At 42.8% G+C, this 17,855-nt stretch overlaps 2 protein-coding genes across 4 annotated transcripts in view; one reads left to right on the plus strand and one right to left on the minus strand.

Moving 5' to 3' along the window:
• The window catches only part of Stab2 (stabilin 2), a 170,818-nt gene that overhangs the window by 66,380 nt on the left and 86,583 nt on the right, over nt 1-17,855 (minus strand). For all 3 annotated transcript variants that reach the window (XM_076919878.1, XM_076919877.1, XM_076919879.1), the window contains 4 exons: nt 16,667-16,714; nt 15,217-15,353; nt 14,449-14,563; nt 10,682-10,759 (listed from right to left, as the gene is read on the minus strand). In XM_076919878.1, coding sequence (XP_076775993.1) covers nt 10,682-10,759; nt 14,449-14,563; nt 15,217-15,353; nt 16,667-16,714 — 378 coding nt within the window. The remainder of the gene's footprint in view (nt 1-10,681; nt 10,760-14,448; nt 14,564-15,216; nt 15,354-16,666; nt 16,715-17,855) is intronic.
• LOC143435674 (activity-dependent neuroprotector homeobox protein 2-like) lies at nt 698-5,350 on the plus strand. The gene is made up of 2 exons (XM_076919177.1): nt 698-3,022; nt 3,086-5,350. Exons 1-2 carry the CDS (start codon nt 1,701-1,703, stop codon nt 5,169-5,171), a joined length of 3,408 nt encoding a protein of 1,135 aa, XP_076775292.1. The 5' UTR covers nt 698-1,700; the 3' UTR covers nt 5,172-5,350.

Here is a 17,855-nt window from a genome sequence, read left to right on the forward strand (position 1 = left end):
AAATAACTGGTACTGTTGATACATGATACATTCCCCCAGCTATTTGATTCCCTCCTTTTTTCCTTCCGACTTTTGAAACAGGATCTTGCCATGTTGTCTAGGCTGACTTTAAACTTCCTGTGGTCCTCCTGATTTAGCTTCCTGAATGCTGGGATTACAGTCATGTTGTTACCACATCCCGTCTGACATTTTAGTCTCCATTGCCATAAATTACATTCTGTTGTAAAGAGTTAACAGCAAAAGAAAAAAAGAAAAAAGAAAGAAAAAAAGAGATAACAGTAGTGTATTTGCTGCCTCTCCTCCCTTCTCCGAACCAGTCCCTATGCATTCCAATCATCTTCTATTTGGTCCACGTAGCCTGGTATGGCTAACCCTCTGGCCAAGCTAACTAGTTCTATCTTCTCATTCTAGAACTTTGTCAAACGGAAACCCTCAGCGCTGTAACATTTTTTTTTCTTCCCTCATTCAGTCTTAAATTGACATTTATTGGGTGCCTAGTATGGCTCAGGATGTGGAGACACTAATCTGTTTGAGGTCTGGATCACACCCTCGAAGATCTAAGCATATGGCAGGAGGCAGCACGGCACAGACAGCTGGCATAAGTGAAAACCAACTCCCCCGCCAAGGGCCATCACTGCCCGGAGGGCGGAAGAGGAAGAGGTGAAACCCAGGAGGACCCAAAAGCCCTCTTCCTGCCATTGGCTGTCTGGTGGGAGTATGCAAATGAGGAAACGTCACTTCCTATAATAGCGGGTCGCCATCTTCTCGCACCTGCCAGTGCAGGAAGACGGACGGGTGGTGAGGAGCTCCGGCTTGCAAGCTGAGGAGGGGCTTGAGGGCCTCCCAGTGTAAGTGAAGGTTTAGGGGTTTGGGGTGCGAAGTAGTCAGTGTGTGACTGGGGGGCCTGGAAGGGCAGTGGCGCGAGGAGGGCCGGGAAGGGCAGTGGCGCGAGGCCCTTGTGTGAGGGCTGTGGCGCGAGGAGGGCCGGGAAGGGCAGTGGCGCGAGGCCCTTGTGTGAGGGCTGTGGCGCGAGGCCCTTGTGTGAGGGCTGTGGCGCGAGGAGGGCCGGGAAGGGCTGTGGCGCGAGGCCCATGTGTGAGGGCTGTGGCGCGAGGCAGTCAGTGTGTGATTGGAGGCCCAGGAAGGGCTGAGGCGCGCGTGCTAGGCGGTCAGTCAGTGTGTGAGTGGAAGGCCGGGGAAGTACTAGGGCTCGAGGCTTGTGTGTGACTGGAGACCCTGGAAAAGGCTGAAGCGCGGCCAGTCAGTGTGTGACTAGAGACCGGGGAAGGGCTGAGGTGTGAGGAGGCCCGCGTCTGACTGGAGGCCAGGGAAAGACTAGGGTTCGAGGAGGCAAGTGACTGGAGACTGGAGGACTGTGGTGTGAAGGCGCCCATGAATTATTACTGGAGGCCGGGGAAAGACTAGGGTGGTCAGTGTGTGATTGAAGACAGAGGAAAGGGCTATGGCTCGAGGATGCCTGTGTGTGACTTTAGCCCAGGGAAGGACTAGGGTTCGAGGAGGCGTGAGTGTGACTGGAGGGGATGTGGCACAAGGCAGGCAGTGTGTGACAGGAGGCCCCGGGAAGAGTTGAGGGCATGGTGAGGGAGGTTGTAGGAGGCAGGTACAGTCCAGCTTCCCATGGCTGAGAACTATGTCACTGAGGCAGACGCTCCCTTATTGCAGGGCAGAACATTTCAAAAATGTTTCAAGTTCCCGTGGAAAATCTGGACCACATCAGAAGTATGCGGCCATGGGTAAAGAGCGTTCTTCTGAATATTGGACTTGCTGACTGCAAAGAGTTGTTGAAGGATCTTAAAGGCTTTGGTCCAAGTGACAGGTACTTTTATAATACATCTTGGCCAGATATGGCTTCAAGGGAACTTGTCAGAAAGAAAGTGAGATACAGAACCAAGCCATACTGCTGTAGCCTCTGCAAATACTCAGCAAATGTTCATGCTTCTCTCAAAAATCATTTGAATCATTGTCATGAAGATGAGCTGGACCAAGAGCTGCAGATCCAGTGTCCAGATTGCTCATTTGCTTCTCGTCCTGATGTGGTGAGCAGGCACTACTTGTTGTTCCATGAGCCTGCTGAGAAAGTTCACAGCCCCAAAGAGAAAGTTCTGGGCAATGGGAAGTCATTGAAGGGTTATGTGAAACAGTTCACTTGTTTAAAATGTAACTTTTCCATCACTTCCTTCAGTAGCATGAAGAAGCATGTGCTGATCACCCATTTTCATTCTTTACTTAATGCCTACATTGGCCTTCAAAGTAAAGAAGACCAACAGCAGCCAACAGCTGCTTCTCTTTCTGGGGCAAACACTCTACCACCTGAAAGATTCTACTGTAAAAAGTGTAGTACCAATGTGAATACCCAGGAAGAGCTGATGTCCCATATTTTAACATCAGATGTACACAAGAATTTGGACAATAAGTTGAGGTCTGTGATTTCTGAACATAACAAAAGGACTGGGTTTCTGAAGCAAGTGGCCATTGCTCTGAAGCCACAGGCAGACTTGTCCAGACCACCAAACAGCAGTGCTACACACACAACTGCTTCAGCAAAGCCACCTTGGTCCCATCTTGCCTTGTCACAGAACACTCCAAGTCCAGCCCTGGTACAGCCAGTGACTTTGGCCCAACCTGTGATTTCTGCCAATGTACAGCCACAGATAAGTGTCCCAGGTTCTTCCTGGAGCCTCACCCATTGTCTGTCTGATACTACTCAATCCCGTGTGACTTTTGTCTCCAGCCCTCTACCTGTTAGCCAGACCAGCCTCACACTGCAGTCTTCAGCTCCCTCAACTGTCATTTTCTCAGGCAGGGTTTCACCTAATAAGCTTGTAGACCCTCCTGCACTGCCTGTGAGTCAGCCACTTAGGCCTGTGAATAAGTCTGTTGGAATGAGTAATCTCCCAATGAGTCAAACCATCCAACCTGGAATTTTACCCTTACCACAGCCCATAGGGTCTACAAGTCTACCTGTGGGTCCTCCAGTCAGATCAGTGGGGCTTACAAGCAGGCCAGTGGAGCCCACAAGAAGACTGACCAGGCTAGGTACCCCTTCTTCTGGTCTTTCTGTCAGTAATGGGGTTCTGCAGACCATATCACCAAGAACTATTTCTGTGAGTCAGGTGGTCTCCTTGGCAGTCCTTTCTGAAGGTCAAATGACCTCTGCCTCTGTGATTCCTGCACAGACAGCAGCTTCTGGGGTTCTTCCCACTGGCCAAGCAGTTCAGTCCAGGGTTTTCCGTGTAGGTCAGACAGTCGCATCACAGATTCTCCCCTCTTGTCAGAAAGTGTCCTTTAGGGTTCTCCCTGCAGATCAATTGGCAACATCTGGGTTGCTGGCCCCCAAACAGCTGGTGGTCTCAGATGTTCCTGTAAACCAGGGTATGAGCTTTCATAGTCCTCTGCTTGGTCACCCTGTTACATCAGGAGTCCTTCCTGCAAGTCCACCAGTTAGACCAAGTGTATGTCAGCTCAGTCAGTCTGTTGGGCCCAGTATCCTGCCAGTGAGCCAGTCAGTGAGAGCTGAAACTTCACAGAATACCATGTTCCTCAAGTCAGGCTCTAGTTTTAGGAAGCTCCTTCCGACAGGAACACAGGTTAATGGGAAGCCCATTTACATGCTGGACCCCATTCCTGTCACTCTGCCTATTCCTCAGGGTGCTAGCCTCATGACTATCACTCCATCCAGGGGGCCTAACAAATTCCTATCGCCTAGTGTGGGTACACAGATGTTCAGTGCTCTACCTAACTTGTCTTCCTCACAGGGGCTGGTAAGCACGACAGACCAGAACATATTTGTTCAGGTCTCTTCACCTGAGGTCAGACAGACCAACCAGTGGAAAATCTGCCCAGTTTGCAAGGTGTTCTTTCCATCTAATGTCTACCAGGCTCACATGGAAGTGGCTCACAAACAAAGTGAGTTTATCTCCAGTGAGGAACTTGAACCAGTAAAGCTAGCAGTGTGTGCACCATTTCTGAAATGGACAAGAGAGAAGGCCATGCGTTGCCTCTCCTGTAAATGCTTAGTTTCAGAGGAGGAGTTAATGTATCACTTATTTACACATGGCTTGGGGTGCCTGTTTTGCCCATGTATTTTCCACAGCATTCAGGATCTTTTGGAGCATAGCAGAATTAAACACCTTGGGAGGAAGAAGCTGCCTTTGAATTATAGTAATAGGGGCTCCCAATTAAGTCTAGATGCTAATGGCAACCTGTTGTTCCCCCAACTTGATTTCATCATCAGTCTTCCAAAAGAGAAGATTGGAGAACAGGAGATCTGCCTAGCTATCCTTTCAGGGATATATTCCACATCACTGGTGCCCTTGTATATTAAGGTTAGGCCTCAGGTTAAGGCTGTATCTAAGCTCAGTGAACAAGAGCTGACCTGTCCCCTCTGTTTGAGCACATTCATTATAGCCGATGCCTACATGTTACATTTGAAGGACAGACACCATATTATTCCAGTGGCCTATACAGTGCTCAGTTCTCCTGCCTTCAGGTGTGTCCATTGTTGTGGAGTCTATTCTGGAAACCTGACTATGGCAGCCATCTCACTTCATTTGCTGTATTGTGAATATGCTACTAAAGGCAACAGCTCAGATGAGCAAGTTCAGTCCAGTTTTGTTGAGAGCAGTGAACAACACTTTGTTAGTGGGGAAAAGATTTCTGATTCTGCCTGTCCCGTAAAAAGAAAGTGGCCAGATGACCATTTCAGGGCAGAAGATCATAGGAGGGATGGGAAAGATTCCTTGCATGTACTAAAGGATAATGCAGCATCAGATCCAGAAGAAGGGACTAGTGCTGTGCCTTTGAAGAGACAAAGAAATGAAAGCACAACTCAGGGACTAGTGGTCAATGATGATTTACTCCAGATTCTAGCATTAGATCCCCAAAAGTACAAAGGATACCATGAGAAAAAAAAGCAGTTTCTTAAAGATTATTTCCATAAAAAACCATATCCTACCAGAAAAGAAGTAGAACTCTTGTCTTTATTCTTGAAGATGGAAAAAATTAATGTGGCTTTGTTTTTTGGAACAAGAAGATATATCTGCTTGAAAGCAATAGAAGTCCACAGACCCTCAGTACTTCTAGGTTTTGATATGTCTGAACTTAAAAATGTTAAACACAGACTGAACTTTGAACCACAACACTCAGTTTAAAGTCCTAGACAGTAGTTTGTGCTGACTTTGGTACCCTCCTTTGCCCTGTATTGCTGGTGCTCAGGAATACTTAGGTTAAGAAGTAAATGTTACTCCAAATGTACTGATTTCTGTAGTTTGGTCTCTTAGCAGTTATTCCTAAGTGTCCCCCACACCCTACCATGTGAATTAAGTTTTTGCATCCCATATATTCTTTATTACTAGTAGCTTCCAAATGATAAAAACCTGGAAGTCTACAAATACTTGTCTTTTCATTTTTGAAAATTTTTGCTTGTTTGTAAATAGTTGAAAGTAAGAACATTGTTTTGGAGCATTAGAGGCAGCAGCCAAGGACACAGTAGTGTTTAGAGAAGAGGGCACTGTCATTCATATATATGACATATATATAGCTTTCAAAGAACACATTTTTGAATATTACCTTTTGTTAGTATTTGCGTACCATATTATAATTTTGATTTATATTTTCAGGTTTGTCCTGAAAGCTTAAAAACATAACTCATAGAAAAACTAAATGTTTTCATTATTAAAAATATTCTCATCTTAAGGTTTGATGTATAGCTCATAATGTGTTATTTTATAAGTCAAGTGTTTGAAGGGGGGCAGGAATGCATTCCCTTGTGAAGTTTATAGTGACAAGTCATTTCTCCATTAAAAGATAAGACAATTTTTTAAAGCACCTTTAGAATAGACTTTGAAAAGACAACATGCAAAATTCTTTCTTACTTGAACTGCTCATAAGCAAGTAAGAGGAAAGGGCCAAACCAACAAACCCCAAATCTACTGTTGAGCAAGAGGGTGTGCTCAGGAAGAAGGAACACACAGAGGAAGTATACTTGGTTTTTATTCTGAGGAAGGTGATAATTGTATCTTTTCCCCACTGGTGGGGGTTTGAACCTCTGCTAGTCTGAAAAGAATTGGTGCATAAAGAATGGAGGAAGGGGAAAGGAATTCTTGCTCGGGGAGGAAAGGATCATTGCTTCAGGCAATCAAATTCTTAGAATAGAAATAGGACCTTTGAGTAAATCAAAGTTTTACTTGAAGTGGGGGGAGGGATTAACTCATAAACACAAGTTTTATAGTATTTGCTAGAAGAAAAACCTCATTTTATATATCTTACAGATCCGTCGTCTTTTTTTTTTTACTTTTAAAACACTCTTCTCTTCAAACTCATTATGGTTTTCTTTTACTGCCCTATCTTGGAATAAGAAACTGCCATGGGGAGAGAGTAGTACCTGTTTATTAATAGTCAACTCAACTATTATACTGTGTTAGGTTCCTAGTATAAAAAAATTGTTACATCTATTTCATTAGCATGGTTTAAGGGGAGCCCACCTTCCTAAGGGTAGTTCCTCTGTCAGGAGATTGACCTATTCTACTTTTGAATGTTCCATGGAATCATTGCCCTTTGATGTGCAAAGGAGGAGCTTGTCTCCTTTCAGGTGAAGTACCCAGGGTGTGGGGCTCCAGAAAATATTACAGTGTTTCTGTGTGGATTTTTTAACTGTAGCATTTGCTTGTAATATTTGTAACATGCATTTAGACACTTGTGAATCTGCTCTGACTGTTGGTACACACTAGTCAATTCTGAGAGCTTGTTGGACTTTTTTGTTATTGTTTTTTAAACCTATTTTCAGAGTGTTTATGGTGAATTAAAATTTGTTATACCACTGCCAAAAAATAAAGTTTACTTTGGAACACAGTCTTAGACATTTCTTTTACATGTTGTTGAGACCAATTTGGTATTACAAAGGCAGAGTTGAATAGTGACAGAGATCAGGAGACCTAGAAATTTAGTATTTGCTATCTGGTTTCTTTGTAGATTGTTTCCAGCATCTAGATTAGAGGAAGACAAACATTTTTGAGTTTTTGGAAGCTTTCTTCCTTAGGTCACTTCTTTTCTCCTTATCCTCTTAGGTTTTTATCCTATCTTTTAAATATTTTACTTACTGTACTTCATCCTATATCCAAATGAAATGTTCCACATAAACTCTCCTAATAATTCTTACTCTACAACAGCTACATTTGTTCCTGATACATCTGCAGTAGACTTTTTGGATGCTGTGAAGAAACTGGCTAAAGGAGACCTTTATCCCTTTCACCTCAGGCTGGATACAATTTTTTACATTAGTCCTTTATTTCTCCTGTCCCTTCCTTTGATGCTTTGTAGCTCCCTGATACCACTAGCTCATTTCTGTACAGCAGTTCTGGCAATGGGACTAGTCACTGTCGCCCTAAATCAATTCTATGCCCACTTCCTCTCAACAACCCACTGTTTCTTCCTGTACCTCAACCTCTCTAGAAAATCACATGGTTTTACTTTTAACAATAATTATTTTCCAAGTCTCTTCAAGAATGCAGACAGCAATTGCATGACCATTAAGACTCTCCTGCTATGTGACTTAAAGACCCCCTCTTCAATGGACCTAGTACCTTCTCTGACAAAGACCCTCCTCAGCAAAAACAGCTACAATGACCCTGCCCTACATTTTTATATCCTCTTAGAGTTTGGGATGATAGCTAAAAGTTTATACTTCCTAGTTTCCCTTGTGGCCAGACCAAGCAGCTCCAGAGTTAAGGGACTATGATGTAGTAGTTTCCACCCATGTAAGGGTCTGTAGCCCATTGTATGAAGCATTTTGACATTCATACAAATGGGTGACAAGATGGTCATGAATAAACATGGTTCTACCTGTGCTCGATAGTTCTATGTCAACTTGACAAGCTAAAGTCATCTGATAGGAGGGAATCTCCATTAAGGATCTTATGCCTCCATAAGGTCAGGTTGGAGCTAGGCCTGTAGTGCATTTTCTTAATTAGTGACTGATGGAGAAGGACCATGCCCATTGTGGGTGGTGCCATCCTTGGGCTGGTGGTCCTGGGTTCTATAAGAAAGCAAGATTGGCAATCCATGTGAAGCAAGTCAGTAAGCAGCACCCCTCCATGGCCTCTGCATCAGCTCTTGCCTCCAGGTTCCTGCCCAGTTTGAGTTTCTGTTCTGACTTCCTTTTATGATAAACAGTGATATGGAAGCCTAAGCCAAATAAACCCTTTTCCTCCCCAAGTTGCTTTTTGATCATGGTGTTTCATTACAGCAGTAGAAACCCTAACTAAGATACCACCTAAAATCAGACCTAGCCTCTCTTTCTTTTAGCCTTCTGTCTCTCTACAACTTCCTTAGTAATATAACAGGGGTGGGGTGGGGTGGGGGACTTTGGATTAAAAAGACATGAAAAATTGGAGAGCTGTGAGGAGGTGGTCTGCTACACCTTGATGGATTTATGTTTATGTTGCAACAATATACAGACTTTGAAAAAGCTACTCCTTGAGTTTTTAACTCCAGATGGGTACAAAGCAAGCAAAGTATTGTGGGCTGGACTTCACCTCCACTCACCTGTTAGCTGCACCTTTAAGCAGCACACAGCCTACACAACCAGACATCGTGGTACTAACAAAGGTGCCCTGATACCAGTTGACAAGAGGAGTTCTTGAGAGAGTAACACAATCCAAGAGCTAAGAAGAGAATAATCATGAACTTTTCACATTCACAAAAATTCTGCCTTAGCCCAATTACTTATCTTGGAGTGACTTATCTTGGAGTGTTGCCTCATCTTTAACATGAGGACAATATAGCACTCACCATTTTCGTGTTATAAAAAACAAAAGGGACACCAGGTGGGGGTTGATACTTTGCATAGTGCTTGGAACCTAATGGATCTTCAAAAATTCCAGTTATACATAGAACAAGGTGCTGGTTCTCATGAGGGACACAGGAAAATGCAGCCACATGCCTCTGGGATATCATCACTAAAGGGTCTCAGGAAACAGGCATCAGTATAGGGTAATTGGTAGGTATGCCAAATAAGCTCCATATAGGAAATTCTGTAGGATTTCAAAGGAAAAAGGAAATCAAGCCAGCATTTACTTGCCCTTTAGTGGCAAGCCTTGAAATAGAAGGTGTTATTTAATTCTTACAAAAGAAGATAAACGAGACTTGTAGAGGTTATATGACTTCCACATGATTATATAGCTAGTCAAAAGCTCAAACAAAGGCTATCACTTTAACATCTATTCCATAGACATGGGCTGTGTGGGAAGGCCACAGAAAGGTTGGAACTTAATATCTCATGGTAATAAGCTCAGAGTAAGAGGTGGGTTGAGGTACCATCTTACTAAGGAACTTGTGTCCATCTAAAATATGTAAGAAGGGAGGAAACGTGAGTGTGTATGTATTTGTGTTCTCTGAGCCTGGAGCTCAATATTTCAAACTGGTTGGTTAAAGACTTTTCTGTTCCCCTGTGATGGAGGTTACAGATCTATGAAGCCATACCCAGCCCTTTATTTGATACTGGATGTCTGAATTCACCTCTTCAAGCTTGTGTGACAAGCACTTTACCTACTGAGCTACCGCCCCAGCCCAATCTTATGTTTTTGTTTAATTAATTTTTTTATAAAAGGATTTTAGTACTCTGAAAAGCTAAGACTAGAAAGGAAAACTATTGATAAACAGTGTCACTTAGAGTCATAATTCTTGTAAGTGCTGAATCTCTTGCTTAAAAGTGTTGTGTTTAAAGCCTCTGGATAATGCAAAAGAATTGCAAGGGCTTTAAAAAACATGAAGTCTTACAGATAGTCTCTCTTTTGAACAGAAATAGTTGAATTAAGGCATTTGAAAATTCAATATATAAATGCTAACATTTATTATTTAATTAATTGTTTCCCTAGCTTTCTACTTTCTGAACATTTCCAGTGTATTGGAAATTTCTGTTAAAATGAAGATCCTAATACAATAATTGGAAATTATGGGTTAGCTTATGAACTCATTTCCCATTTTTTTATTAAAAACATTATTTATTCATTTTATGTATGTGAGTATACTGTTGCTGTCTTCAGACACACCAGAAGAGGGCACTGGATTCCATTATGAATGGTTGTGAGCCACTATGTGGTTCCTGAGAATTAAATTTAGGACCTCTACAAGAACAGTCAGTGTCCTTTAACCACTGAGTCATCTCTCCAGCCCCTCATTTCTCATTTTTTATTTTTTTTATACCTATGAATACTAGTGAATCAGGACCTATGTAAAAAATGAAAATCTTACAATAGTTTTTCTGTGCTTTCTTATTTTTTCTCTTAGGCTTTTCTGTCCCTCCCATCCCCCTCCCCCTTTTAGGATACAGTATTAGGGAGGGGAGTGAATAGTGATAACAAACTGCTTTTCCATTTGCTCTTGATTTTAGACTTGTGCCTCTTAAGATGTTTGCATATACAAGAGACAATATGTGGGGCCACATATGGCAGAGCCCCTGCTGCAAATACAGGTGGGGTGAGTTATAGCAAAGTCTGATTGAATGAAGAGAGCCTCCATGAGGTTCTAGAAAAAACAGAAGCACATCAAACAAGAAGCTCCTTTAATACTAAGGATAAGTATGTTGTACTTGCCCAAACAGCACTGTATAGAAAGACATCACGGAGGGGAAACAGCGCTGCCTATTGGGTAGGGGCATCTTTACCTTGTTGATGATGTGGATCACCCCATTTGTGGCTGCATTGTCACCATCCACAATAGTTGCCCCTTCAATTGTGATATTCTGCAAGTGCAAACACAGTGGGAAGGTGAGTATACTTGAGGGTTGCATTACCTCTCAGGTTTCTACTTTTTGAGCAGCAGTAGCCACAGTTTTGGGCCATGAAATCCTTTAAATTGTGACACGTTAGATATTACAAACAGATAGACATACATATACACACACAAATAAGAAGATGGCTTTCTTTTACATGAGTGATGTACTCTGATTGTCAAGTCTATTCCACTTTCTTTTAGTTGACTAAAAAGTATGGGGAATTCACACATAGCACTGAAGAGAGAAGGTTCTATTAGATCAGTAAAATGGACATCAGTAAGGCAAGGAGATAGCCCGGGACATCTCCTTCCTTAGCTACCCTCACAGGGAACCAACTTTTGCCTACATTTTGGTCTTGAACCTCTAGAAGCCTTCAAAACTATGAGGATACCAACTGACGTTAGCGACCCCCTAGTCTGTGGTACTTTTTTTTTTTTTAAACAAGGATCACACTAATGCACACTAATGTAGACAGTGCTTGTTTACCAATCAAGAGCAACTGAGCTCCAATGTTTTTGTTTTTTTCTTTTTTCCCCACTGGGACCTCTGTTTGCAGTTCCTCCTGGATCTTAGGGAGCAGGGACACTTGCCTGTGAGCATGGAAGTTCCATGTAGAGAAGCTGTGGAAACACACCAGCCCATCTCTCATATCTTTTTTTTTGTTAAAACGGATGTTTTTCATTATATTAGACACAGGAATGAAATTAAGAAAAATCCATTTGATGGTTATCTCCTCTAGGTCAGGGCCTTGATTGATCCATTTTGAGACCAGTATAGCTTGTGACATGCCAGGGTGGATGTTAATGTAGCTAAGAAAATTGACGATTTGAAACACCAATGAATTAGCCTGATTGCAGTAATCAAGCTATAGAGTATACACAAAATCATGTTGTAAATTAAGAAGAAAATTAATAATGGTACCTACCTATTTTGTTCAGTATTCCTGTCTACACTGTGCAATGATCTAAGGCTCTTCTTCATCACAGTCAATTATTTCTTCCTAGGATGAGAACATTCAAATCCTCTCCTCCAGCTATTTGATTGATTTATCTGGGAGCACCGGAGGTTAAATATAGGACTTCATGCAAGCGCTCTCCCACTGAGCTACATCGACAACCCTCTTTTTACTTTTCATTTCAAAACACGGACTCACTAAGTTTCCCAGGCTGGCTATGACCTCACTCTTGTACCCTGAGAGGCCTTGAACTTGTAATGCTCCTGCCTCAGCCTTTGGAGTAGCTGGGATCACAGTTCCACAGCATCAAGTGTGGTTCACTTACTTGATTTATGTACTGTATTGTTGTTAAGCAGTACATCTGCTGTGCAATACTCCACAGAATGTGTTCTTTCTCACTAGCTGTATCTTTGTACCATTATCTTTTATTAAGGAATATTTATTTTTTGAGACAGGGTCTCACTGTGTATCTCTAGTGGGCCTGTAACTTGCTATATAGACCAGGCTGGGCTTGAACTAGAGATTCACCTGCCTCTGCTTTTCCCAGGGCTGGAGTTAAAGTCACGTTGCATGTTGCAACAATTGTACCCAAAATCTTTATGTCAAATTTTTATTTAAACAATTCGGGATATAACATGGGTATCATTGGAATTTCCAAAGACTTATAAAAGAAGATTTATAAAATATCCATAAAACCACACATTCAAGTTTTCTGCTTTTTATATCAGTCAGTGAGCCTGCTGTTTAGACTCTCACAATGGATTCTTTTCCTAGTGATTACAGACTGACAGGAAGCTGGGAAGTTCTTAGCCATTTCTGCCTGATAAGTCATGGCTGCAGCAGTCCCCACTGCCTGCTAGAACCCTCACTCACTCATTCACTTTGTTAACTCATGAAAACACTTTGACCCTTGACCCCTCACACCCAGGAAGCCACACTTCCCACTGAATGGTATGTATGTGAGTCCCTGACAAGACTCCAGGAGTGCCAGATAATGAGTTTCTCTGAAGCTCTACTCTTCCACTGCCCTGGCTGTAGCACTGTCAGGGGCAGTCTTGCTTATACAGTGAAGGCCTAAAATCAGCTGTAGGCCTGAGTCAGACATACATACCTGCTGACACAAAGTCTTGGTCTCTGTGGGAAAGCACTGACCCTAGAACAGATGGCTATAAGATCTTGTAAACAAGCAGCCTTGGTGGAAATTTACTGGCCTGGATAAGAACTAGTAGTCATAGACCTTGTGGATAGGTAGCCTTGGTGGAGAGTACCAGCTTAAATAAGAAACAAGTGAATCATAGACAGAGTCATAGTGACCTGTTCCCTGCTTCTTCACGAAGCCGATATCCTGTTCTGGAAGATATCTGTACTCCCCCTAGAACACCTACGTTCCTGTGTCACCTTCTTCCCCACATCCTGCCTCTATGTGTATATAACCCTTGTGTGAAAAAATTAAAATCAGCAGTTTGATCAGACTATAGACAAGCTGCTGTTCTTTGCGTTCGCCTGCTGCCCCATTCTCTCTTTCAGGTGATCCCCCTGGATCCTGTTCACTGCCCTGTTGGACAGGGCATAGCACCAAGATGCATGCATGTGCAGAATAGGCCCTCACTATAGGCTTGCAGTCTAGTAACTTATATGATATCCAGTTACTGGTGATAACTCTACCAGGACCTTAGTTAAGTATACATTAGAATGAATGAAAGATGTGGTGTTGACTACCCTTCTTCCTTTCTGGGTGATGTCAGCTTGCTGGTCTGCCTTTTATATTACTGCTTTAAGAACTAGTCCTTTTGCCTTTTTATTATTTTTTTTTCATACAATATATTTTAATCACGTTTTTCCTTTTTCCTAATTCCTCCCAGATCCCCCTCACTTCCTTCCTCACCTAATTTTATGTTCTTTCTCTCTTAAAAAAAATACAAAATGAAAATTGAAACAAACATAAAAGCAGAATGATAGAAAATGTTCCCCTCTGCAAAAACAAAACAAAATGAACAAACAAACAAACAAACACCCCCTAAAACCAAACACGGGATTTGTTTTGTGTTATTCAACAACTCCTGGGCATGGAGCCTGCCCTAGAATATGGTTGATAGATCCAGTGACACTCCATTGGAGAAAACTGATTTTCCCTTTTGTGATAGCCAATCTTCAGCTTGATAGGCTCTAGAATCATGATGGAACAAGCCCCAAGGCATGTCTACAAGGGACATTTTAGAATAGGTTAATTGAGGTAGGAAGACCTACCTAAAATACCAGTCCATGGGCTGGAGTCCTGGACTTCATAAAAACTAGAAAGCTAGCCGAGAACCCTCTCATTAATCTCTCCTGACTGTAGACAGTGTGACCATCTGCCATAAGCTCTGGCCATCATGACTTCCTCTCAGTGATAGACTGTACCTTCAAACTGTGAGCCAAAATAAACCCTTAAGTTGCTGTTGTCCGATATTCGATTACAACAATGAGAAAATTAATGAATATACAGCTGTAGTCTAGTTTTCTGGGTTTTTTTCCTCTTTTTTCTTTCTTTTTTTTTTTTTTAAAGTGTGTACATGTGCAATAATTGTTGCAACTGGGCGATGCTCACACAGGCTTCTGTTCTCTCTATGTAAATATCTGAAAATTTCCATCACAAAAAATAAGGAAGGATGACATGAGTAAAGGTATCCTGCTCCAAACAGCCAGATGACCGAGTTCTTACCCCATCTGCCTTGTCCAGGTGAAGGAAGCTTCCCTGCAGGGATGTCGCTAGCATGTGAGAGGATGACAGGGTCTGCAGATCAGCCACTCCATATGTGCCTAGTAGTGTGTGGTATCTAAAGAACAGATCATAAGGATCACAAATATCCATGTACAAGTTTGTATCTAAACAGAAGAATAAGCTCTGGGGCATGATTACCATATTCAAACTTCATTCTCCCATACTCAAACTTTACATTCACCCTTGCAGAGGTCAGCGTTAGCTGGAATTAGCCATTAACTACTCTGCCTCACTTTCCACATCTGTCAAATGGGAGTAATTGTAACGCCCATCTTAAGAGGTGTTGGGAGGGTTAACTGAATGATATTCAAAGCACATTGCTTGGTTTAGCAGTGGTTCTCAACTTGTGGGCCACAACTCCTTTGGGTGGAGTAACATATCAGATATCTTACATATCAGATATTTATATTACTATTTATAACAGCACAACTACAGTTATAAAGTAGCAACAAAAATAATTTTATGGTGTGGGGGTCACCACATGTAGCAGAAACATGAGGAACTGTATTAAATGGTCACAGCATTAGGAAGGTTGAGAACCACTGATTTAGAGTCAGCTGTTAACAGATAACTTTTCCTGACCAAGGGGAGTGTTGCTAGGAACATCCTAGGAAGTGAAGGATCATGTGGCTTCTTTATACTGAACTAAGGAATGATCACCCTGGATGCCAGTCATATAACATGGAAAATAAGGTAAATGATACCCACTTTATCAAGGCTGGAATATTGTTCCGTGACAACCAGAAGCTTTTCTCATTCTGGTCCATGTCCTCAATGGCTTGCTGGGATGGCACTAGGACAGTGAGATTCAAGGTGGCAGCCAGCATGGACTGCAGGGAAGCATTCTGAATCACAGAGAAAAGAAAGTGGCCAGAGTACTGTTAGGGACGAGTGGGCTGTCATACACTGTCAGAGATGATGGCTTCCCATGTGATGCAGCTCCAGGAATGCTGGGAAGGCAGTAGGCTTTCCCTCCCAAGTTCACCCGGCCTTACGTTCTCTTTTGAGACTCAGTCTTTTTTCTCTTTAAAGTATGGATCTTTATAACAATACAGATTACCCCAATTGGGTCATACTTTGTCATTGCAAGTCTGCATGAAAAGCCAGATGAAAGTCTTGCTGGGTGTGTATGTGTGTTACGTGCACATGTGCATGCACACAAAGGGAGAACTATGCTAATTCTTCAATGTCTTCAGAGTAAGGTTGAGGAAGTTGCAGAGAATGAAAGCCTGTACCAAACTCAACAATGTCTCTTGCATGCCTAAAAAGGCTATTTTTATGTTCAACAATTAGGTGAAAAAAGAAATCAACCCAAAATAAAAACCGACTCCAAACCCCTAAATCTTGGTTTATAGAACTTGCTGATTTCGGGTGAATCCTTCCATTGGAACTGATGTTCATTTCTAACACAACAGCATTTAAAGCAGGCTGGGCGGGCGGGGCGGGGGCAGCCTGTTTAGCCTGCTCCTGGGCTGGGTATACTCATGCAGTGAGACTGTGCATGGTGTGGTTGCAGGGAGGCCAACATACTGAGAGAGGGAAGAGTCCCTTGCCTTGTCTCAAGGGAGAAGGTTGTACACAGAGCCTCCTCTGTAGAAACAAATGGTTCCTAGAATGCTCTGGAACATGCAGGGAGCTGTTCTCTGAGTGAATGTTGACTGAGCAGGGTGAGGTTAGACTCACTATGATCCTCTCCGGGGGTAAAGAAAAGGTTTTTTAGTATGTAAAGCAGAGAGGTAAGTATATGAAGCTCCCCAGATGTCAACTATAAGTCCAAATCTTAATGAATTATGACATAAATCCTATTAAACTTCCAAAGAAAGAACTATGTGATGGATAGTGTACTATTTTTGTGTATTTAAATTGCTTAAACCCAGCTACTCCACCTTAACCTGGACCAGCAGTTTTTAGCTTGGCTAAATATGCTGTCACTAGTGTCCAGGCCAAGCCCCTGACTCATCAGATTGGAGTCTCCAGGGGTGAGGTGTCCACATAATTTCTAAAGTGCCAGCAAGGCGGGGAGCTGCTGCACAGGACACTCCTCCCAACCCTCCCCCACCCCCGACACATTTCCAGTTTTCTACTGCACAAACTCCAGATCTCTAAAATGATTTATATTGCTAAATATAAATGCTAAAGGACAAATTCAGGGACTCACATTTATCCACTGGTAAAATACAGCTGCTTCAGAGAGAAATGACAATTCCTTATTCATTTGTTCGAAGGAAGGCCGAAGGAGAAAGAGAACACAGAAACATCATCTCAGTGCGGTTCTGGGCAGCCTGCGCCAGCCCTCTTGACCTGTACCGTCTGCAGCAGCAGCCTCCTCAGGCTCACGTGAACCTGCCTCTGAGCAAGAGCTGCTGCTGGTGGCCTTCACACCTTTAGACTATCCTTTAGAGCAGTGGTTCTCAACCTTCCTAATGCTGCAACCCTCTATTAGAGTTCCTCATTTTGAGGTGACCCACCCTTAGCCATAAAACTGTTTTCGTTGCTACCTCATAACTATAATTTTGCTATGATTATGAATTATAGTATAATATCTGTGTTTTTCGGTGGACTTAGGTGACCCCTGTGAAAGGGTCATTCAACCCCCAAAGGGGTTGTGACTGCATAACAAAGAATAATTACAAAGGAAAAAACCCACAAACACCAGATTTGAAAATGTTTTACATAAAACAATTTTGAATCGTACCTGTCTTGGTGTGCCCAGGCCTACGAGCTGCAGTTTGGACACGCTTGTTAGACTGAGTTAAGTCTAGCTTGCTGGTAAGAAACACAGCCATCTAGGTACCAACAAGGGACCCAGAGCTCAGCAGTCTCCAGTCAGAGCCCATATGGAGCTGCAGGCTGGTACACGGGGTTAACTTGCGTGGACTTGCACTGTGGTTGTGCCATGGCCTACAGAAGAAGACTCTACAGTGACGGGCAGAGGTCTTGAACTTGTTTGTTTCCATGGAAGGATAGGAACATGGCAGGGGATTGGAACTGCTGGAGGGTTTGGGACACATACAGCAGACGGGTGAGTTCCAGCTCTAGGGCTGTGTTATTTTAACACACAGTGAATGGATGCCAATGAGAGGCAACGGGTGGAGCTTCCTTGAACATAGCAGGGGTGTGTGTGTTAGAGTAATGGGGGACTCAACACCAGCCTGGGGAGAAGCACTGGAGTGGCTTTTGGTTACAAAGCTTCTGGTCCTAGGGGATTTCTAGAATAAAGTCTTCATAGGAGAAAAGGAACAAGAACTCTGTGTGAGAAAAACAAAAGGCCTTATAAAAAAAATTGTCAGCTTAACTGTGGTGCCTATTAACATATCAAAGCTGACATTGGCCAACCTGGTGCTCTC

Source organism: Arvicanthis niloticus, chromosome 22 (assembly GCF_011762505.2).
Source record: "Arvicanthis niloticus isolate mArvNil1 chromosome 22, mArvNil1.pat.X, whole genome shotgun sequence".
NCBI classification, from domain to species: Eukaryota; Metazoa; Chordata; class Mammalia; order Rodentia; family Muridae; genus Arvicanthis; species Arvicanthis niloticus.

What these genes read in the sequence shown, in the direction of transcription:
- LOC143435674 (XM_076919177.1), top strand. Translation starts at nt 1,701, where the DNA reads ATGTTTCAAGTTCCCGTGGAAAATCTGGACCACATCAGAAGTATGCGG. An exon ending in TCAGTGGGGCTTACAAGCAG is followed by an intron (nt 3,023 to 3,085) that starts GCCAGTGGAGCC and finishes TCTTTCTGTCAG; the next exon opens with TAATGGGGTTCTGCAGACCA.